At 45.0% G+C, this 23384-nt stretch overlaps 1 protein-coding gene across 12 annotated transcripts in view; it reads right to left on the reverse strand.

Moving 5' to 3' along the window:
• Nucleotides 1-1575: 1575 nt before the first annotated feature.
• Nucleotides 1576-23384, reverse strand: part of parp4 (poly (ADP-ribose) polymerase family, member 4) — a 38030-nt gene continuing 16221 nt past the window's right edge. For 2 of the 12 annotated variants that reach the window (XM_034693560.1, XM_034693561.1), the window contains exons 22-44: nt 23103-23292; nt 21423-21493; nt 20715-20902; nt 20431-20530; nt 18580-18750; nt 18332-18412; nt 17039-17119; nt 16844-16939; nt 14858-15022; nt 14655-14756; nt 13881-13934; nt 13610-13711; nt 12462-12626; nt 12265-12360; nt 11623-11676; nt 11352-11453; nt 10564-10665; nt 9701-9778; nt 8033-9036; nt 7060-7132; nt 5452-5554; nt 4770-4902; nt 1576-2608 (exon numbers count right to left, since the gene is read on the reverse strand). In XM_034693560.1, the coding sequence (XP_034549451.1) occupies nt 2401-2608; nt 4770-4902; nt 5452-5554; nt 7060-7132; nt 8033-9036; nt 9701-9778; nt 10564-10665; nt 11352-11453; nt 11623-11676; nt 12265-12360; nt 12462-12626; nt 13610-13711; nt 13881-13934; nt 14655-14756; nt 14858-15022; nt 16844-16939; nt 17039-17119; nt 18332-18412; nt 18580-18750; nt 20431-20530; nt 20715-20902; nt 21423-21493; nt 23103-23292 (3519 nt within the window). In that variant the 3' untranslated portion in view covers nt 1576-2400. The remainder of the gene's footprint in view (nt 2609-4769; nt 4903-5451; nt 5555-7059; nt 7133-8032; nt 9037-9700; nt 9779-10563; nt 10666-11351; nt 11454-11622; nt 11677-12264; nt 12361-12461; nt 12627-13609; nt 13712-13880; nt 13935-14654; nt 14757-14857; nt 15023-16843; nt 16940-17038; nt 17120-18331; nt 18413-18579; nt 18751-20430; nt 20531-20714; nt 20903-21422; nt 21494-23102; nt 23293-23384) is intronic. The other 10 variants (XM_034693564.1, XM_034693563.1, XM_034693567.1 and 7 more) reach the window with 10 other exon arrangements.

Raw genomic sequence — 23384 nt, forward strand, 5'->3', positions numbered from 1 at the left:
TGTATTAATGTTTTTAGAGAATGTTATCCAAGAACATTCTTTGAAGGCAAAGAAAACTTTAGTATCAGTAACATTCTCTGTAACATTCACAGAACGCTATAAGAAGAAAATATTGCTAGCTGGGTCTATGATTACCTCTTATAGTTTCATATTCTAAGCACACTACTGACCATCAGATTTCATCACCTTCTCAAAAATAGAGAAGCAGAAAGAGGGTTTCTTATCTTTGAACTGCACTTTGTTCAAGTTCCTCTACCCAGGTCTTTCAAAATCGCATTTCACGCACGCACAGTGTTTTCAAGCTTGTTCAGTGTTTCATCATACGGCTAAAACTGACCAAACTGTACCTTAGTATAAGGGCTGTTTTTATTTTTGAGCTGCAAGATTGGAGTCAGGAAACAGGTAGCTGTTTTAAAGTTCAAACTACGGCGACTTTAAAAGTTCAAAACTGTTTGAAGTTGACGACAGAGCTCACACACAGTCCAGACTTTTGACGTGATAACTCCTCAAACTTGGCTTGTTAAAGGTGACATATCATGCAAAATCGACTTTTTAATGGTTCTCTCCCTGAAATATGTGTCCCTGTCTACAAACCCCCCGAGAATGAAAAGAATCCATTCTGCCCCTGTTCTGATTTCTCCACCTTTCTGTAAATGTGTGCTGAAACCAGCCGTTTCAGTTTTCAGTGTTTTTCATACGTCACAACGCCATCCGGTCTGTAACAGGAAGTCAGAGCTCGGAGCTTGTTCAGCCCATAGACTGTATAAAATACAACTCAACCCCTCCTCCGTTTTTCATTCCCTGCACACATGTGTGCTAACAAGGAGCTTAGGAGGGAGGCATGCTAGTTGTAGGCTGTCTTAATAAACACAAAGGTCGGTTTTACTCCCCACGTCTGCAGATTTGAAGATCTAGTGGATGATTTTTAGTTTTCATGGAAAAGTGCTAGCGCTAGTTAGCATAGCCACATAGCTACATGTCGTAGCTGTAGCTGTGTACCAAGACACACGTCGACATACTGACAAATAAAACAACAAGAAACACTAAATCTGTGACCAATGGTTCAGAAAGGTCCTGCTGCAGGCGCCTCTCCGTCAGGATCAGATTCTGGATCAGATTCAAAGGTTGAAGTAACGCGGGTCTGTGAGCAGCCGTGTATATTCAGCCAACATGTAAACATTAGATCAACGTGCTGGAGAGCCGAGGGCACATCCACTTCCTGAGGGGGCGTGGTCAGAAAGCTCATTCTCATTTAAAGGCACAGACACAGAAAACAGCCTGTTCTGAGCAGGGCTGAAAAAGAGGGGTTTACAGGCAGACCAGAATCTGATTTCAAAGTGTTTTTATGAGCATAAACTTTAAAGACATGTTTTGGGGACCTCTTAGACCAATATATGTTAATGAAAAAGAGTGTAATATGTCACCTTTAATGTCTGCTTCAAACATCAACTAAGTGACCCTTGAGGCGTTTAAATGAACACATCAAATGTTTCAGACGGATTAAAAACCTGGACTTTGTGTGAAAGTGTCGTTTAAAGGGAATCCTGTGTGAAAGAATATTAAAGTCACTGAAAGAACATTTTAAAAGAGTTTAATTTTGCTCATGATGCCACAAACACATGAAAACATCTTCATTAACGCCACATCTGATTACAGTTTAGTGCAAATCTGTTGTATATGATTAACTATTGTAGTTTCATTCATTGCATGTATTTTCTAAGCACACCACTGACCATAAGAGGAACAACATAGATTAGTAAAAGGCCCTGAAAGTTCAGACGCCATCATTTGAAAGATGAGAGTTTTAAAAAAGAAAAGAGAAGCAGAAGAGTTTCTTATCTTTAGATCGCACTTTGGTAAAGTTACTTCTCCTAGGTCTTTCGATATCACATGTAACTCACGCACAGTGTTTCCTGGCACTTTAACTCCCTTTAATATATTGTGTAAAGATGACTGCGTATGAAATGAAAGGTGGATTAAAAGTCAGGTGTATATTTAAGGCAAGAAGAACTTAAAGGAGATCTGATTTGATGGGATCTTTTAAGTTTGAGGATGTCAGATGAACCACAAACTAAAGGCACATTAATGTCAGTGATGTGCGATCTAAAAGCTTTCAATGTCACACAAAAGATAAAAGATATTAAGTGTTACCTCCCTGTTCACTGCTACAATAACAGAGCGTGCTGCAAAGACAAAAACATCCTTCATGATTCAGGCGATGAAGACTTTTCAACCTAAGCTCCATGCTCAAAAACACAACAACAAACTGGAGTATATTTTCTTCAAGCATTCACCTCAGTCTCAAAGCTTTCCATTTAAAAGGTATTAAGCATACATCTAAATTATCATCAATCCCGTACTCTATGACCTCCTCCTTCTACCTCCATCAGGTCGTCTGACTCAGTGGACCAGCAGAGGGACCGGGTTCTTCTGCAGGGTCAGACCCCTGAGGGAAGAGAAGTGAGGGACAGGCTCGTAGCCCAGCAGCTGACGAGTGGAGGACTCCCAGCTCATACCGAACTCAAGGCGGCTGTAGACGCACGGGTACTGATGATCAGCCCAGCAAACCCAGTCCACCGCCTTCTTCAGCTCCTCCCAGCGCGCAGGCCTGCAAGGAGAAATCAGCCGTTATCAAAAGACAGTTTTAGACGGGTTTAAAGTCCAATCAGCAACGTGGGTTCACATCAAGAGCAAAACTGGCTCCTCAAAACATGTCTGCAAAATGAAAACAGGGTCACAGAGCGTTTCTGGTGAGTCTCAGTTTCACTGTATATAATAAGTAACACAGACTCGGGACTTCCACTAGATCCGTGTCCGGTCTGTCTCCTATCCTCTGCAGTCCGGCTCCATGCTGCGTTCTGAAAACCCAATCGTCGGGTGTTGATGGATGAGAGCACGGAGCAGGACTGCCAGACAGCTGGAGTCATGTGACCGAGGTTTTCCCATGGTAATCACTGAATCAAGGATTCTCCTCCTCCTCCTCCTCTCCTCATCCATGTTGTCTTTCTGGTCCTCTGAAAACCTCTGACCTGTTGACTCCAGGCCTGGCTCCGCTCATCATGACTTTGGTTTGTTGTTGTAGTTAAGTGAAATACGATCTGGTGATAACACAACAGAGCGGATCCAGTGGAAGTTAACACGTTTACCCCTTTTTCAACCGAGGCAGTTTCAGGGCTGGTTCGGAGCCGGCGCTCAATTGAGAACCGGTTTTTCGTGTTTCGACTGCGAGTGAACCGGCTCCCGGTCTGGAAAACCAGTTCCAGAGCGGCTCCAACTCTTTGCTGCTCTAGAACCGCGAACCGCTTAAGTCAGGGGCGAGGGGCGGGGTTGCCTTGATCAAGAACACAAACCAAACGTGTTTCCTCCATCGTCCTGCAGCTAAAAAATAAAAGAGACTAATGGATTCCGAGGCAAAGCAGCGGTCGGCCGAGGAGACAAGCTGCCGTTGTCCGCCATCGTTGTTGTTGTTGTGAGGGAAAGTTTGTGCTAGCTCCGAATCAGCGCGAGCATCAGCCTGGAAATACAACCCGGTTCACGTTGGTCGAAAAGAGGTCACTGACTAGAATAGAAACCTATCAGATCAGGTGCTGTGACGGATCGGAGACCGACCGGACACAGATCTGGTGGAAGTTGGCCGAGGGGCTTCACTCTTGGCTTACTTCAGTGGTATGAACCTGAAACTAAGATTCATAGGTTAATGTCCTGAATTAAGATTACGTCGATCACTTCAGATGTACTCAAAGAAGTCAGGGAATTTAAGTGCCGGTTGTCTTTTGAGACAAAGTGTGAAGCATGTTGGTCGCCCAAGTCTGGGATCGTTGTCAGATTACGTCCGATGGGAGCTGAGATGTCATTCAGCGAGACGTGTCCATCCTGCTTTTAATCTCTTTCAATTCAATTCAATTCAAATTTGCTTTATGAGCAAAGAGATGTTATTGCCAAAGCACATACATTCATACAGTACATTATATATATTCACAACACACTACACTCACCATATATACATTAATCACACACTATATTCATTACATATTATATTCATCACATACATATCAACCATATATTACATATTGTATATGCATTAATGAACGATGGTGTCACCTATACAGCATATCTCAATGTCCTCACCCGATGCGGCGCGCTCACAAAACCTCCACCCAAAATCAAACCCCATGGGATGGTGCGTCCCTCAGGCTGTGACAGGCAGACACATATTTAGCAGCCAGAGGAGCTGCTGACCCTTCCCCCAGGAGAACTGACAGTTTCTCTTCTGGGGTTCATGTTGGGAAGTTTGGTACCATGTTAGTAATGTCCCTGTAGTGGGAATCTCTTAGTAAAGAGAACTTGCTGCAGTGGAGGAGGAAGTGCATCTCTGTCTCTATGTCCCCTGTAGAGCAGTGAGCACATAGATGCTCCTCTCTGGGCAGCCATGTCTGTCTGTGTCTCCCTGTCTCTATAGCCCGTTGTGGTCACTCAGCCTGTATTTGGTCAGGATACGTCTTTGTTTTGTATCTCTGACACTGTACAGATATTTACATAATTTATAATCACGGTTTAGGGTCAAATAACAGTTCATTCTACTTTGGGTCTTTCTTCCACTGACTGTTCTCCTCTGGTTCATGATTGGTCAGTTCTACTCAGACTAAAGGCGCCTGACGTCTGCCTACAGGTTCTGTATTCTTATGTAGGATCTGTCATTATGGGTTGACACTGATGTGAGTGAGGGTAAGACTGTCTCTTCTTGTTGGTTTGACCGGGTTCGTACAGACCTGGGCTCAGACGAGTCGTCCAGGCGGAAGAGGGTGCAGAGCAGCTTGCCTTCCTGAAGCTTCTCCACCCTCATCAGCTGCAGAACCAGAAGAGTGGCCACCAGCTTCAGGATGTCAGCACGGGCCCTCTCACCTTCATCACACACACACACACACACACACACACACACACACACACACACACACACACACACACACACACACACACACACACACACACACACACACACACACACACACACACACACACACACACACACACACACACACACACACACAGGTCAAAATGCTAGGCTGGTCTAAAATGCAGAACTCCTAGCTTTAGGGTCTTATGCTTTGATTGGTTGGTGCTCATGATTTAAGATGACTGCGTATGTGCACTGAAGTCCAGAATGAGACTGAAGCACTTTTAGAAAATCACAATAATACTCTCAGAACTACTTTGTGTCACTGTTTGCAAATGTTTGACTGAAAAAGATACTTTCTAAACTCGATTAATCATCTCTTCTGATTTCTTTGGACCTTAAAGACCAAGCTAGAGACAGAAAGACTCCACAAATCCACATGTTCCCTAGAGTCCTGATCTCTCAGTCCCATCAAGAAGTTAAAATTGGTTTCAAATGATCTAAAATGACGCATTTATTCCCACGTTAAAGGCCTGAAACACTCTCAAAGTCCTCACCCAGGGAGTTGATGCCCTTGTCTTTCAGGAACACGTTGGCGAACAGCTCCACGTCCACGTTTATGTATTCACCCAGCTCTGTGGTGATCTCCCAGTATCCTTCCTGCAACACAGACAAAGAGTTCAGAGAGATCTTGACATTCGGTTGTGTTGTAAATTTGTATCTTGTTTTTATAAAGGCTATAAATGTTCAGATTGATGTTTGTTGTTGTGCATAAAGGAGGATTAGAAGCCATAGAATCAAAGGGACGATTTTTTTATCTGTACATTTATCATTTTTAAATCATCGTTAGTAGTTAAATAAATCAGAATCCCAGCAGGGCGAGACTAACCTCGTAAAGGACTAGAACTCTAATCTATGTCTCTACTTGTTTCCCATACATTATCCTTACTCATTCCCCGGCTTTCTTACTGATCTTCCAACTGTGTGAGATGCTGATTGGTCACAATCCCTTGACAACGGTTATTAACTTTTTAACATGAGCAACACCAGAGGTAAACTGATCACACGTCATGTCAAATCTCTTTCAAGACCCAACTCGGTCTCAGCAGATGTGTGTCTAACATGAGTCTGGTCCTGCTGGAGGTTTCTGCCTGTTAAAGGAAGTTTTTCCTCGCCACTGTAACTAGCTAAATACTGTGATGTGCAATGCTCATGGTGGATTAAGGTGGGGTAAGACTGGGTCTTGTCCTGTCTTGGTGTTGGGTCTCTGTTCATAATTTGACATAGAGTGGTCTAGACCTCCTATGTTTGTAAAAGCGTCTTGAGATAATGCTTGTTGTGATTTGGCGCTATACAAATAAAGATTGATTGATTGATTGAAATCAATCCACGGAAAAGAGCTTGTTGGAAGAGTTAGCGATCTCTACAAGGAAACTTAAACCCTGAGTGGTGGTGATGACAGCAGCAGGGTTCAAAGTTGTGACATCAGTTTATTTTTAAAGGTGTGAACCACAGAGCTCAGAGAAGAAGGAGAGCTGAATGAGAACAGGTTCATGTTCAATCCACTGCAACAGGCAGAGAAGAATCCATCACCATGGAACACTAACTGACGAGGAATCACTGAGACTACTTTTAAAAACTGTAAACATAAATCATTTAAATCAACGAAGTAATCCTATTTTAAGTAAGTAGCCGGGTATTAAGCGGTATAATGTATGGTTAGAAGGTAGTTATAGGAAATAGAATCCGGACAGGGTGAGACGAGACCCAGACACGAAGCCCTGTCAGGATTCCATTTCCCATAACTACCTGCTAACCATACATCATCCTTACTTAAAGCTTCCTCCAAAGCAGCTCCCATTCTGCATTTAAAACATGTATAACTCCCATCAGAGGCTAGATAAGTCTTCAATCACAGGTTACAATAACAATCAGTGGATCAGAATTTATAAACTTCTCATTTCGCTAACATTTTGTGCGTCGGCAGGCAAAACACGGGTTTCATGTTGACGCTTGGTTTCAATACAGTCGCGCTGGAATTACTGAACATTCATTAAAGTGAAATAACAGTTCATGATTTTACATTTAACTTAGTGTATTTGAATATCTAATGCTTTGAATTTATAACATTCAGTTACTGGTAATGAAACGTGCTTTTCTCTTACTGAATGCTGCAGCTGGAAGATCTTTGTCCACCTGAGCATCTGTCCTCCATACTCTCCTCGCAGCTTACGTATCCTACACAGCAAGAAACTCAATGTGAATATCCACAGTAGTGTATGGTGTTGTACGTGTGTGTGTGTTTTGGGGGAGGGGGGGGCTTATCTACTGAAATACTGAAACATTTCACCCTTTTACGTTGCCATCTATCTTTCAATTCAAATTCAGGTTGCCTCCCCCGGATTCTCTCGGCAGCACTTTTTAGAAAGATGCCCAAATAACACAACTCATATTTTGAAAATTCTCAAGAGATATTCTGTTCTCACAACAGGTGATCCATCTGAGGGTGGGGCTTGTTGGTGGCGTAGGATTTTGCAACAATCCAAGACTTATATAGTGCAGAATACATCGGCAACTACCTGCTGCACATAACCTTTAAAACAGCGCTGTGAGAAGGGATGCCCTGCATCTACTCTCTAAAAGCGTAACGAGCGCTGTGCATTGTGGGAAACAGTACGCGAGGGAGACCGATGCATACTGAGAAGTTTTCCTGAATCAGAACAACATCCGGGTAGTTTTTGCATACTGCAGATTTTGCTCTTGTTCACATACTACACTGAATTTTTCGCCAAATCAGTACGTACTGCTAGTATAGTAGGCGGTTTCGAAAACAGCCAATGTGTCAGGCGCTGCAGGTTATCAGACGCAAGGGGCAGAGAGCGACGAGGGTTTATTGCTCGGGACGAAACAAAGGAAAAGTAATACTTGGAGTTGTGTATGCACCAAGGTGTGGACAATGTGTGGGTAATGCTGTGTTGTCAGTTCAAAATAGTCTTCAACTAAGCCAAACCTCTATACCCTTAACTTGCACAAACACCAAGGCAAAGGACAACATTTTGGTTACTTACTACAGTACCATTCAGAGGACTGTTGCCAACCAAAGCCTTTCAAACACGTACAAAAGGAGAACTGTCTTACCCAGTAAAACCTTGTGATTCACGTCTTCCTTGCCTCCTCGCTTTTCCATCATTTCGGATCAACATCCTTGAATTGGACTGATATTGACCTGCCATAGGTGCTGTCTCACTCTCGTCCTCCAAATCTTGAACACCACATCTGAACTTCAAACTTCTCCTTGATGGAAGTATTTTGTCTAAATCAAGGAGTTTTACTTGAGGCAGAGCTGCAGAGCCTCTGAAACTTAAACTTTTCGAACTTGGTTCAATGCCCCCAATAGTAATCCCGGTTCTATGAAGCCCAGAGCCTGAGCTGTATCCATCCTCGTCAAAGGCATGGAGAACATCAACAGAGGAACTCACTTCTGCATCAAGGTGCAAAGCTTTTTTTTTTACTGCAAAAGTGGCAAGGGCCTGAAAACCAGCGGAGGATGGAGGAGGAGGGGGACCACCAAATGCTTGGGCCTGAAAACCAGCGGAGGATGGAGGAGGAGGGGGACCACCAAATGCTTGGGCCTGAAAACCAGTGGAGGGTGGAGGAGGAGGAGCACCAAATGCTATGACCTGAAAACCAGCGGAGGGTGGAGGAGGAGGAGCACCACATGCTTGGGCCTGAAAACCAGTGAAGGGTTGAGGAGGAAGAGAACCAAATGCTTGGGCCTGAAAACCAGTGGAGGATGGAGGAGGAGGAGGGGGAGCACCAAATGCTTGGGCCTGAAAACCAGTGGAGGGTGGAGGAGGAGGAGGTGGAGCATCAAATGCTTTGGCTTGAAAAGCAGTGGAGGGTGGAGGAGGAGGAGGTGGAGCATCAAATGCTTTGGCTTGAAAAGCAGTGGAGGGTGGAGGAGGAGGAGGTGGAGCATCAAATGCTTTGGCCTGAAAACCAGTGGAGGGTGGAGAAGGAGGAGAAAGCGCAGCACAACATAAAGTTAAAGGAGAACTGAACTCCAACATATCCACTTCTTTAGAATATTTTTCCAACTGTTTGTGCTTAAGTGTCTTCACTTGTGTCTCGACCCTTGGACTCTGCAAAGACAGGGACACAAAGAAAACATAAAAGAATCAGAACCTTGTTTTTCAAGTTTACTTCTTGGTGTCTGCAAGTTCTGGTCTCGGTCATGTCTTGGTCTGTGTACTCTCTGGTCTCGGTCATGTCTTGGTCTGGGTACCATCTGGACTCGGCAAGATCTTGTCTTGGTCTCTGTACGCTCTGGTCTCACTCGTCTTGGTCTCTGTACATTCTGGTCTCACTCATGTCTTGGTCTCTGTACATTCTGGTCTCACTCATGTCTTGGTCTCTGTACATTCTGGTCTCACTCATGTCTTGGTCTCTGTACACTCTGGTCTCACTCATGTCTTGGTCTCTGTACGTTCTGGTCTCACTAATGTCTTGGTCTCTGTATGTTCTGGTCTCGGTAGGCTCTGGCCTCAGTCATGTCTTGGTCTTGTTATGCTCTGGTCTCGGTCATGTCTTGGTCTTGGCACTCTATTGTCTCAGTCATGTCTTGGTCTTGTTATGCTCTGGTTTTGGTCATGTCCTGGTCTCTTTTATGTCCTGGTCTCTGCAAGTCAATAGTCTGGGTCATTTTTTTGGTCTCAGTATTTTTTGTCATTTCCTACACCATCAATGCTTTTAAAGCAGCAGCACCAGGTCTTAAAACAAAGTTCTGCTGTTTCAGAAAGGACTAACCTTTTTTTTCGGAGAGGCTGATTCTTTTAATCTCGTTGTCCTCTTGTAATCAGTATAACTCCCATCAGTAGAGATATCCTACCACAGAGAGACAAACACTGATGATTAAAATGGCAGAGAGTAAAACACAACACTCTGGTCTCTGTCATGTCTTGGTCTCTGTACGCTCTGGTCTTGGTCATGTCTTGGTCTCTGTACGCTCTGGTCTTGGTCATGTCTTGGTCTCTGTACGCTCTGGTCTTGGTCATGTCTTGGTCTTGGTTCACTCTGGTCTTGGTCATCTCTGTGCCTCGGTACGCCCTGGTCTCAGTCATGTCTTGGTCTTGGTTCACTCTGGTCTTGGTCATGTCTTGGTCTTGGTTCACTCTGGTCTCGGTAATGTCTTGGTCTCTGTATGTTCTGGTCTCGGTAGGCTCTGGTCTCTGTCATGTCTTGGTCTCTGTACACTCTGGCCTCTGTCATGTTTTGGTCTCTGTACGCTCTGGTCTCACTCATGTCTTGGTCTCTGTACATTCTGGTCTCACTCATGTCTTGGTCTCTGTACGTTCTGGTCTCACTAATGTCTTGGTCTCTGTATGTTCTGGTCTCGGTAGGCTCTGGTCTCAGTCATGTCTTGGTCTTGTTATGCTCTGGTCTCGGTCATGTCTTGGTCTTGGCACTCTATTGTCTCAGTCATGTCTTGGTCTTGTTATGCTCTGGTTTTGGTCATGTCCTGGTCTCTTTTATGTCCTGGTCTCTGCAAGTCCTAGTCTGGGTCATTTTTTGGTCTCAGTATTTTTTGTCATTTCCTACACCATCAATGCTTTTGAAGCTTCAGCACCAGGTCTTCAAACAGAGTTTTGCTGTTGTAAGGACGGACTCACCCTGGTTTCATATTCCGTATAGGCTGATTGTAAGGACATACGGGGACGTGGTTCCATAGATGATCTGCTCCGTGCAAGATTAACCTGACGAGTAATCATAGCCTACCACAGAGAGACAAACACTGATGATTAAAATGGCAGAGAGTAAAACACAACACTCTGGTCTCTGTCATGTCTTGGTCTCTGTACGCTCTGGTCTTGGTCATCTCTGTGCCTCGGTACGCCCTGGTCTCAGTCATGTCTTGGTCTCTGTCCACTCTGGTCTTGGTCATGTCTTGGTCTCTGTACGCTCTGGTCTCGGTAATGTCTTGGTCTCTGTATGTTCTGGTCTCGGTAGGCTCTGGTCTCTCTCATGTCTTGGTCTCTGTACACTCTGGCCTCTGTCATGTTTTGGTCTCTGTACGCTCTGGTCTCACTCATGTCTTGGTCTCTGTACATTCTGGTCTCACTCATGTCTTGGTCTCTGTACGTTCTGGTCTCACTAATGTCTTGGTCTCTGTATGTTCTGGTCTCGGTAGGCTCTGGTCTCAGTCATGTCTTGGTCTTGTTATGCTCTGGTCTCGGTCATGTCTTGGTCTTGGCACTCTATTGTCTCAGTCATGTCTTGGTCTTGTTATGCTCTGGTTTTGGTCATGTCCTGGTCTCTTTTATGTCCTGGTCTCTGCAAGTCCTAGTCTGGGTCATTTTTTGGTCTCAGTATTTTTTGTCATTTCCTACACCATCAATGCTTTTGAAGCTTCAGCACCAGGTCTTCAAACAGAGTTTTGCTGTTGTAAGGACGGACTCACCCTGGTTTCATATTCCGTATAGGCTGATTGTAAGGACATACGGGGACGTGGTTCCATAGATGATCTGCTCCGTGCAAGATTAACCTGACGAGTAATCATAGCCTACCACAGAGACAAACACAGCTGATTAAAATGGCAGTAATTAAAATACAACAAGTTCCCTATCGTGTCTTGGTCTCAGTATTTTCTGTCATCTCCTACACCATCAATGCTTTTAAAGCAGCAGCACCAGGTCTTAAAACAAAGTTCTGCTGTTTCAGAAAGGACTAACCATTGTTTTCGGAGAGGTTGATTCTTCAGGAAAACTCCCATCAGTAGAGATATCCTACCACAGAGAGACAAACACTGATGATTAAAATGGCAGAGAGTAAAACACAACACTCTGGTCTCTGTCATGTCTTGGTCTCTGTACGCTCTGGTCTTGGTCATCTCTGTGCCTCGGTACGCCCTGGTCTCGGTAATGTCTTGGTCTCTGTACGCTCTGGTCTTGGTCATCTCTGTGCCTCGGTACGCCCTGGTCTCGGTAATGTCTTGGTCTCTGTACACTCTGGTCTTGGTCATCTCTGTGCCTCGGTACGCCCTGGTCTCTGTCATGTCTTGGTCTCTGTACGCTCTGGTCTTGGTCATCTCTGTGCCTCGGTACGCCCTGGTCTCAGTCATGTCTTGGTCTCTGTCCACTCTGGTCTTGGTCATGTCTTGGTGACTGTACGCTCTGGTCGCGGTCCTCTCTTGGTGACTGTATGCTCTGATTTTGGTCATGTCCTGGTCTCTTTTATGTCCTGGTCTCTGCAAGTCCTAGTCTGGGTCATGTCTTGGTCTCAGTATTTTCTGTCATTTCCTACACTATCAATGCTTTTAAAGCAGCAGCACCAGGTCTTCAAACAAACTTTTGCTGTTGTCAGAAAGGACTAACCGAGGTTGGGAATCCATCTTCTTCTTCTCCATCGTCTGCTGCTTTCATTACTGTATCCATGCGTGAAAACATCATACCACCACCCTCTTCTTCAAACTACCACAGGGAGACAAACACAGCTCATTAAAATGGCAGTAAGTAAAACACAAAGAGAAAACTGTCCTCTTTTCTCAAACTTCACTACACGCAAAGTTTACCTCCTCTGAAGAACTTCCGGAATCATCAACACCGAGAAGAACTTCCCCTCTTTCCCTTTTACTGTCGTCAGGAGAGGTCCAGCTGTGGTAGGAGAGGAAGTTCACATCTTCCTCTGCAATCAGCTTGGGGATGTCTGTGAAGCCCTCCTCTGTTTGATCTGAGTCCTAAAACAGATAGAAACCTGTTGTTTGAACAGTACACAACTTTAAAACCACAAAGAGGAAAATCTGACTGCATTAAACCTCTCACTCATGTCTTGGTCTCTGTACATTCTGGTCTCACTAATGTCTTGGTCTCTGTATGTTCTGGTCTCGGTAGGCTCTGGTCTCTGTCATGTCTTGGTCTCTGTACACTCTGGCCTCTGTCATGTTTTGGTCTCTGTACGCTCTGGTCTCGGTAATGTCTTGGTCTCTGTATGTTCTGGTCTCGGTAGGCTCTGGTCTCTGTCGTGTCTTGGTCTCTGTACACTCTGGCCTCTGTCATGTTTTGGTCTCTGTACGCTCTGGTCTCACTCATGTCTTGGTCTCTGTACATTCTGGTCTCACTCATGTCTTGGTCTCTGTACGTTCTGGTCTCACTAATGTCTTGGTCTCTGTATGTTCTGGTCTCGGTAGGCTCTGGTCTCTGTCATGTCTTGGTCTCTGTACACTCTGGCCTCTGTCATGTTTTGGTCTCTGTACGCTCTGGTCTCGGTAATGTCTTGGTCTCTGTATGTTCTGGTCTCGGTAGGCTCTGGTCTCTGTCGTGTCTTGGTCTCTGTACACTCTGGCCTCTGTCATGTTTTGGTCTCTGTACGCTCTGGTCTCACTCATGTCTTGGTCTCTGTACGTTCTGGTCTCACTAATGTCTTGGTCTCTGTATGTTCTGGTCTCTGTAGGCTCTGGTCTCAGTCATGTCTTGGTCTTGTTATGCTCTGGTCTCGGTCATGTCTTGGTCTTGGCACTCTATTGTCTCAGTCATGTCTTGGTCTTGGTATGCTCTGGTTTTGGTCATGTCCTGGTCTCTTTTATGTCCTGGTCTCTGCAAGTCCTAGTCTGGGTCATTTTTTGGTCTCAGTATTTTTTGTCATTTCCTACACCATCAATGCTTTTGAAGCTTCAGCACCAGGTCTTCAAACAGAGTTTTGCTGTTGTAAGGACGGACTCACCCTGGTTTCATATTCCGTATAGGCTGATTGTAAGGACATACGGGGACGTGGTTCCATAGATGATCTGCTCCGTGCAAGATTAACCTGACGAGTAATCATAGCCTACCACAGAGACAAACACAGCTGATTAAAATGGCAGTAATTAAAATACAACAAGTTCCCTATCGTGTCCTGGTCTCAGTATTTTCTGTCATCTCCTACACCATCAATGCTTTTAAAGCAGCAGCACCAGGTCTTAAAACAAAGTTCTGCTGTTTCAGAAAGGACTAACCATTGTTTTCGGAGAGGTTGATTCTTCAGGAAAACTCCCATCAGTAGAGATATCCTACCACAGAGAGACAAACACTGATGATTAAAATGGCAGAGAGTAAAACACAACACTCTGGTCTCTGTCATGTCTTGGTCTCTGTACGCTCTGGTCTTGGTCATCTCTGTGCCTCGGTACGCCCTGGTCTCGGTAATGTCTTGGTCTCTGTACGCTCTGGTCTCGGTCATCTCTGTGCCTCGGTACGCCCTGGTCTCGGTAATGTCTTGGTCTCTGTACGCTCTGGTCTTGGTCATCTCTGTGCCTCGGTACGCCCTGGTCTCGGTAATGTCTTGGTCTCTGTACGCTCTGGTCTTGGTCATCTCTGTGCCTCGGTACGCCCTGGTCTCGGTAATGTCTTGGTCTCTGTACGCTCTGGTCTTGGTCATCTCTGTGCCTCGGTACGCCCTGGTCTCTGTCATGTCTTGGTCTCTGTACGCTCTGGTCTTGGTCATCTCTGTGCCTCGGTACGCCCTGGTCTCAGTCATGTCTTGGTCTCTGTCCACTCTGGTCTTGGTCATGTCTTGGTGACTGTACGCTCTGGTCGCGGTCCTCTCTTGGTGACTGTATGCTCTGATTTTGGTCATGTCCTGGTCTCTTTTATGTCCTGGTCTCTGCAAGTCCTAGTCTGGGTCATGTCTTGGTCTCAGTATTTTCTGTCATTTCCTACACTATCAATGCTTTTAAAGCAGCAGCACCAGGTCTTCAAACAAACTTTTGCTGTTGTCAGAAAGGACTAACCGAGGTTGGGAATCCATCTTCTTCTTCTCCATCGTCATCGTCTTCTGCTTTCATTACTGTATCCATGCGTGAAAACATCATACCACCACCCTCTTCTTCAAACTACCACAGGGAGACAAACACAGCTCATTAAAATGGCAGTAAGTAAAACACAAAGAGAAAACTGTCCTCTTTTCTCAAACTTCACTACGCGCAAAGTTTACCTCCTCTGAAGAACTTCCGGAATCATCAACAACGCGAAGAACTTCCCCTCTTTCCCTTTTACTGTCGTCAGGAGAGGTCCAGCTGAGGTAGGAGAGGAAGTCCACATCTTCCTCTGCAATCAGCTTGGGGATGTCTGTGAAGCCCTCCTCTGTTTGATCTGAGTCCTAAAACAGATAGAAACCTGTTGTTTGAACAGTACACAACTTTAAAACCACAATGAGGAAAATCTGACTGCATTAAACCTCTCAGGACTGACAGGTTGTTCAAAAGACAAAATCATTTGATTGGATTAGATTGGAAGAAGTGATCCTGTTTTAGCTTGTGTTATTCAAACCTTAATTAGGACAGAAATAACTTTGACCCTGTTCCCAGCAGAGTTAGTTCAGGCTGGATAACAAACTATATGGTATACAACTTTTAGGCGGACTCACTTTATTTTAATTTTATTTCTACCGAAGACATTTTTTTTATTTTGCTTTTTAATTTCTAATGTGACAAAGTAGGTTATATAGACATCTGCATTATAGAGCAATTCAGGAACTTGTCCCAAAATATCAAACATTGCTTAAAGGTGACATATCATGCAAAATCGACTTTTTAATGGTTCTCTACCTGAAATATGTGTCCCTGGCATGTCTACAAACCCCCCAAGAATGAAAAAAATCCATTCTGCCCCTGTTTTAATTTCTGCATCTTTCTGTAAATGTGTGCTGAAACGAGCCGTTTCAGACTTCCGTGTTTTTGTTATGTCACAACAATATCCGGTCTGTAACAGGAAGTCAGAGCTCGGAGCTTGTTCAGCCCATAGACTGTATAAAATACAACTCAACTCCTCCTCCATTTTTCATTACCTGCACAAATTTGTGGTAACAAGAAGCTTAGGAGGGAGAAATTCTAGTTGTAGGCTGTCTTAATAAACACAAAGGTCTGTTTTACTCCCCACGTCTGCAGATTTGAAGATCTAGCGGATAATTTTTTATTTTCCATGGAAAAGTGCTAGTGCTAGTTAGCATAGCTACATGTCGTAGCTGTACCTGTATCTGTATCTGTAGCTGTAGCTGTAGCAGTAGCTGTAGCTGTAGCTGTAGCAGTAGCTGTAGCTGTAGCTGTAGCAGTAGCTGTGTACCAAGACATACGTCTACATACTGACAAATAAAACAACAAGAAACACAGAATCTGTGACCAATCCTTCAGAAAAGGTCCCGCTGCCTTTCTGTCAGAGGTCGGTTTTACTCCCCACGTCTGCAGATTTGAAGATCTAGTCGATGATTTTTATTTATCATGGATAAGTGCTAGCGCTAGTTAGCATAGCCACATAGCTACATGTAGCTGTAGCTCTGTACCAAGACACATGTCGACATACTGACAAATAAAACAACAAGAAAAACTAAATCTGGGACCAATCCTTCAGAAAGGTCCTGCTACAGGCGCCTCTCCATCAGGATCAGATTCTGGATCAGATTCAGAGGGTTGAAGAAACGCCATCTGTGAGCAGCCGTGTATATTCAGCCAACATGTAAACATTAGATCAACGTGCTGGAGAGCCGAGGCCACATCCACTTCCTGAGGGGGCGTGGTCAGACAGAAAACAGAGGGTTCTGAGGAGGACTGAAGAAGAGGGCTTTTCAGGCAGACCAAAATCTGATTTCAAAGTGTTTTTTTGAGCATAAACTTTAAAGACATGTTTTGGGGACCTCTTAGACCAATATATATTGATGAAAAAAGCGTGATGTGTCACCTTTAAAAACAACTGTCAGGATCTTTCATTTCATGTGGGTTCTGGCGCCCCCTGTGGACAGGGTGTGAAGACTGTCGCCTGATTTGGAGCGCTGGTAATCTGGATACAGTAGTCTGAAGTAATCTGTATCTCGATCAGGTTGACCTAACCCTAATTCTCTGAAAAACTAGGACAAAAGTGACCCTGGACAGCAAAAAGTAGGCTCCCAAATTCACATGATGGCTTAACAGGCTTAAAATACACAAACCCTTTCCTCGATGGCCACGAAGCTGGTGAACTGAGACAGGATGGAGAACTCTTTACTCAGTTCAACAACAAAGTTCTTCAACTCCGCCTTCTTCCCCTGGAAAAAGAAAATCCCAGGTCAACTTGTGGAGTTCAGACTCGGTCGTCTTAATTGAGGTCACTTCGGTTTCACTCTGTGACACACACACATACACACCTCATGCTCAGCCTCATTGGTGTCCAGACTCCCGTCTTCATAATCCCTGATGACGGCTCTTGCGGTGAGCTTGTGAAGAAACTACACACACATCGATACATGTCATCATTTTTGCGTTATAGACTTTACAATAACGATGCTCACTGTTGACCTGAATAAGTATCTGTAAAACACACTGGCTTTGGCGCGTGCCTGTTTGCAAAAGGGCAAAGTGATACAACATAGAATTCAGAAACCTTTAATAGGAAAATATCATTATAATATATAGCTAGATCTCATTGGACCCTCCTCCAAGAATCGCTACCTTAACGCGGTGGAGGGGTTTGTGTGTCCCGGCGAACCCGGAGCTATGTTGTCGGGGGCATCAGCCCCTAGTAGGGTCTCCCAAGTCAAATTGGTCCCAAGGAAGGGGCTAGACTAAGAGCCATTCAGAAAACCTCCATAATACAGCAAATAGGGAGGAGAGCTACCTCACCCGGAAGAGGGAGACCGGGGCAACCCCCTGGAGCCAGACCCGGGGGGGAGGAGCTGGATGGCGAGTGTCTGGTGGCCAGGCTCTTCTCCATGTGGCCCGGTCGGGCTCAGCCTGAAAGGATAACATGGAGCCGCCACCCTGTGGGCCCACCACTTGCAGGGGTAGGCATGGGGGTTGGATGCGTAGGAAGCTGGGTGGCGGTCCGGGTAGGAGACCTTGGCATGCTGATCTCTGGTGGCATAGACTTGCTGTTGGAACGTGGAACGTCACCTCGCTGGCGGGGGAAGAAGCCGGAGTTAGTGCGGGAGGTGGAGCGATACCAGCTAGATATAGTTGGGCTTGCTTCCACGCACTGCTCTGGCTCTGGAAGCAAACTCCTGGAGAGGGGCTGGCCTCTCTCCTGTTCGGGCGGGTGTGGGGACACTCGCAAGCCCCCGGCTGAGCACCTCTTTGTAGGAGTTTTCCCCGGAGAGCAAGGGGGTCGCCTCCCTGCGACTTAAGGTTTGCGGGTGTACACGACCTTATTGGAGTCTCTGGGTGGGGTTCTGGAAGGGATCCCAACTGGGGACTCCTATGTTCTTCTGGGGGACTTCAACACCCACGTGGGCAATGATAGAGACACCTGGAGAGGGGTGATTGGGAGGAAAGGCCTGCCCGATCTGAACCCGAGTTGTGTTCTGTTATTGGATCTCACTGGACCCTGAATTCCTTCCTTTAAGAGGGTGAGCTGGTAAATTCACTGGCTAATCAATAGCTGACATGAAAAGTTTTCAGCAGGCTTTGTTTAGACGGTTGAGTGTGAATGTGTGTGTTCTTACCGTGCCCTTGGTCTTCTGCAGCTCACTGGTGGAGACCATGGTGTTGAGCTCCTGACCGCTCAGGTTTCCAAGCAGTGTGGCCTGTGTGAAACAACAAACACTGTAAATATGACGGATATTTGTTTATGAGCTGCGTGCTTTAAATCAGTATTTGAAAGCTGAGATTCAGAGTGATGCACAAACTCACAGAAATATTAAAAATCTTTAAAAAAAAACCTGAAAATGTGAAACGAGTATGAACTGCATACCTGAGTGCAGTGTGGCACAAAGCCATACACCAGTGTGTGGCAGTCATTGAACAGAGCATGGAGCTGCTTGGGGGCTTGCACAGGAAGGGGCGCTGTTGGGTTAAACTGCTGCCACTTCACTGACACTGAGCTACAGCCAGGAGACGCCATACGCTTCAACTGACTCGCAACCTGCCAAGAGGAGACGGAGAGAATGGTTAATAGATTCACAAATCTATTGCAACATTTACAACCTATCATAAATGAAGCAGATAAAAGATAAGTGATTAAGCATCAGATCTCAATAAAATACAGTTGATGGCACAATGAAATATGAATACAGAGCTAAGATTGAGATTAAAATTTTTATCTGCATGGAATCAGCTAAATTTGCCGGTATGGGTCAGTTCTGGGAGCTCCCTGCCCTTCCATGTGCCTACGTGGAATGCCAATGCCTGAGGCGGGGAGAGCGCACCTCCCCTCTGTTTATTGTGCATACATTAGAAGCCAGGGCAGGGAGAGCAGCAGCAAAGACCCAGGGTTGCAGAACAGATTGGGCATCAGAGACAATACATATGACGCTGGTATAATCAGACACAGCAGAAAAGGAGGAGCTAGGTGGAGCTTGAGGCTGGCAGCAGAAACACCAGAAACCATACACACACCCATTCAAAGAAGACGATATTTACAGCATGTTTACAGCCTGGTTCAAAAAATGGTTTCAGTCTGAATAGCTCATTTCTCTATCGGCACACACTGTGTGCGGGGTGAATCTTTTTCTAACGCGATGGTTCCGAAGATATTAAGATTAAGAGTTTTTGCCCAAATAAGGACATGACTGACTTGACTGACAGGCGGAACACATACCTGTTGGCTAGGAGGCTCAAACTCCGCCCCTTTACCTCACACTAAGTTAGGTTGAGTTCAATATTTCCAATACGGCTCCTGCCGACAATTGGCTTCAAAACAGCGCTCAGGAATAGATGGGTGACATCACAGATACTACGTCCATCATTTATACAGTCTATGGGTGGAGGTGGGAGCAGCAAGAGAAGGCAGACAGAGCAGTTTGAACAGAATGCTCATTTTACTGTTTGCTGATTGGATGGGTAGATGAGGGGCTGGCCTGCCTGAATAAACGCTATGCTCATTTTGTTCTATTTGGAAAGAGAAGTCTTCAGTATGTTTCAGCACCAACAGATGGAAGAGTGTATCACGAAGAAGGCGACAGGTGTAATCGTATTTTGATTGATTACATGCGGCACGTGAGCGAATTGTTACATTGACTCAGGGGCACCTCGGCAGTGCCCAGGCAAGTGAACCAGCACCTCTCCAGCCACCAGTCCACTTGCCAAACTTCGTCCATACTGGGACTCGAACCGGCGACCCTTCGGTTCCCAAGCCAGGTCCCTATGGTTCTAGAGACTACTGCCGCCCCAAAATATTGCTGCTGTTGAGTGATTGTGAAGTTAAGAGGCGGGCTTTGAGTCTCCTCGCCAACTGCTGCAGTGTTCCCGCTTGCCAATCAATTCAGCGGTGCCTCTCATAATTCATTATTATTATTATTTCTGCTGTAAAGATCGGCTTTTTTGAATTGGTGTGTATATGGTTTCCGGTACTTCAGGAGCCAGCCTCAAGTGGATCTTCGATGAACTGCAGTTTTTAGCACTTCCGCACTGGACTCATATTTTTAGACCGGAGGTTGCCGCTTGCCATATACAGAGGCTATAGTCCTAGTCGCAGAGGTCACAGGCTGCATGTCCTCCCTCACTCTCTGTTCCCCACATTTCCTGTTTCTCTTCAGCTGTCCTATCGATTAAAGGCAAAAATGCCCAAAAATATAACTTAAAAAAAAACAAAAAAAACAATCACCTTTTCTGCCCAATTGTGTTTGGTTTTTGTGTCAAAGAACTCGTAGGCTCCGCCCCCTGCCTGGGCCAGGGCTCTCAGCATGTGCCGATTGGCTGTTGGGCTGATATGAAAAAGAAAACACGTTTATAAGTTTTGTGCAATGAGGAAAAAGCTTATTTACAGTAAAAAACGCCGTCAATGAAAATCCAAATTAGTTTTGTGGCTCGGCTCTGGGAGTTTGAACCTCTCGTCACCTGCACAATGAAACAATGCTCGACTAGAATAATGTTTGGACCCGTTCAGACCTGAGGCCGCAGGTGAAGAGGCGGCTGTGCTGAACGTTGTCTCGGAGCAGCTTCAAGGTGGGCTCACTGTTTTGGATGTGGCCATCTGACAGAAGCAGCAGGTTCCTGACACCGCGGGAGGGAGGCAGCAGGCTGAGAGCTCGCAGGGGTCGCCACAGTTCAGTGCTGCCACCTACTGGAGTGAAGGACTAGAGGGAGAGAGGACAGAGCAGGACACAAGCTGAATTCTTCTTGCTTTGTTTTACTGGTGAAGAGTTCAACAGGCATGTGAATAACCTGCTGGCAGAAGGCTGGACGCAACTTCAATTCAAAAACAACACCAGAAATGAAAGTTAGTACATCCCCAGGTCATGTTGAGGGGTGTTCCTACACTTTTCCAGTGTGATAACATGGCATGGGTACAGAAATGTTACAATTTAAATATCCTCCTATCAGGATCAGGATGAATATTCACAGGTTGACTGAGGGCACAGAAACAAGTGTTTTTAAATTGTGCTCATTATTTTTTCCATTATAAACAAAAAATTTATTTTGGAAAAACACAATTTGAATGTTTTACAAATCAGCTAAAGCATAACATTATGGTAAGCATTTGAATTTGATCTACTTTTCAATCACCTCAATGACTAATTAGATATTCATTTCTTCATCTATCTCCTTATTTGAACCAATAATAGATTAAAAATTCCTTAGTCAGCCACGACTCACCTTGAGGAAGCTCTTGGCTGCCTGATGAGCCTCATCAAGCGGCTGGGCTGTCAAGAAAGCCTCCTTGTGATCTGAGGGACAAAAACACAGGAAAATAAGTTTCTAGCAAGCTGCAACCTCCGGTCTCAAAATATGAAGCCCAAGCGGAAGTGTTATAAACTGCAGTTCATCGAGTGTCCACTTGAGGCTGGCTGCAGAAAGACCAGAAACCACATACACACCCATTCAAAGAAGACGATCTTTACAGCAGAAATAAACATGTTTACAGCCTGGTTCAAAAAACGGCTTCAGTCTACGTAGCTAATTTCTCTATTGGCACACACTGTACGGGGGTGATTTTGATTCTAACTTGACGGTTCAGAAGATATTAAGATTACGATTTTTCCCCAAATAAGGACATGACTGACTTGATTGACAGGCGGGAATACATAGCTGTTGGCTAGGGGGCTCAAATCCCGCCTCTTTACGTCACACTTTTTTGGTTGAGTTCAGCATTTCCAATATGGCTCCCGTCGATGGTTGGCTTCAAAACAGCGCTCAGGAGCAGATAGGTTACGTCATGGATACTACGTCCATTATTTATACAGTCTATGGTTTCTACTCAATCAATCAATCTTTATTTATAAAGCGCCAAATCACAACAAATGTTCTCCTCAGACTCTTTTTAAGCAGAGCCGGTCTAGACCGTACTCTATGTTCTATTATTAACAAAGACCCAACATCAAGACCGGATCAGATCCAGTCCCATCTTACAGACAGGACTCAGTCTGATCTCATCTTAATCCACCATGAGCAGAGCACTTTGCAGCATTTAGCAAGTTACAGTGGCAAGGACAAACTTCCTTTAACAGGCAGAAACCTCCAGCAGGACCAGACTCATGTTAGACACACATCAGGGAATGGAGAGTTAAAAAATCATGAATTTAACTTGAAGTTAAAGGAGAGTTGACCACCCTACAAAAACATTTCAAAACGTGGCACTGGCGACAGTAATATTAACGTTGAAGGTTGTTTGAGATGCTCGACTTCTTTAGAGGGGTAGAACTGTTGCGAGTGTAGCAGGGCCTTTTTATTAAAATAATTTTACTTTGCTGCATCAAGCCGACTTCTACACTACAGACTGTATAAAAAATAGATGTAGTATCCGTGACTTCACCCATCTGTTCCTGAAGTGCTGTTTTGAAGCCAATCGTCGGCGGGTGCCATATTACAATTGCTGAACCAAACTTCGTCCAAGCTAGTGTGAGGTGAAGAGGCGGGCCTTCAGCCTCCTCGCTAACAGCTACAGTGTTCCCATCTGTCAGTCAAGTCAGCCACGCCCTTATTTGGGCAAAACTTGTGAGTTTAATATCTTCAAAAATACAGAGTTATTAAAAAAAATTCACCCCCCCATGTACAGTGTGTGCCGATCGAGAAATGAGCTATCCAGACTACATTGTTTTTTGAACCAGGTTGTAAACATGTTTATTTCTGCTGTAAAGATCGTCTTCTTTGAATGGGTGTGTATGTGGTTTCAGGTATCTCTGCAGCCAGCCTCTAGTGGATGCTCGATGAACTGCATTTTTTAACACTTCCGCATGGGCTTCATATTTTAAGACCGGAGGTTGCCGCTTGATTTACCTCCGTCTTGTTAATTCTTTATTACTGTTTTTACATAAACACCAAATTCCAAAAACGTACCTGAGCCAAATAAGATGACGTTGAGTCTGAGCTTGTGATCTAGGTTTTTGAGGACCTGCAGGGCGATCTTCTGAGCCATGCGCAGCGACTCTCCCTTCATGGACTCAGATGTGTCGATCAACAGGACGACCTCATCGGATGCCGAACCGGAGTCAGTGTCAAAATTGGGATAAAAAACCAACATGCAGGCCTGGAGGAGAGAGCGAGAGAATAGGGGGATCAGATAAATAATATATATTTATATATATATATATAGAGAGAGAGAGAGAGAGAGAGACCTGA

This window comes from Notolabrus celidotus, chromosome 10, assembly GCF_009762535.1.
Source record: "Notolabrus celidotus isolate fNotCel1 chromosome 10, fNotCel1.pri, whole genome shotgun sequence".
Taxonomy (NCBI): Eukaryota; Metazoa; Chordata; class Actinopteri; order Labriformes; family Labridae; genus Notolabrus; species Notolabrus celidotus.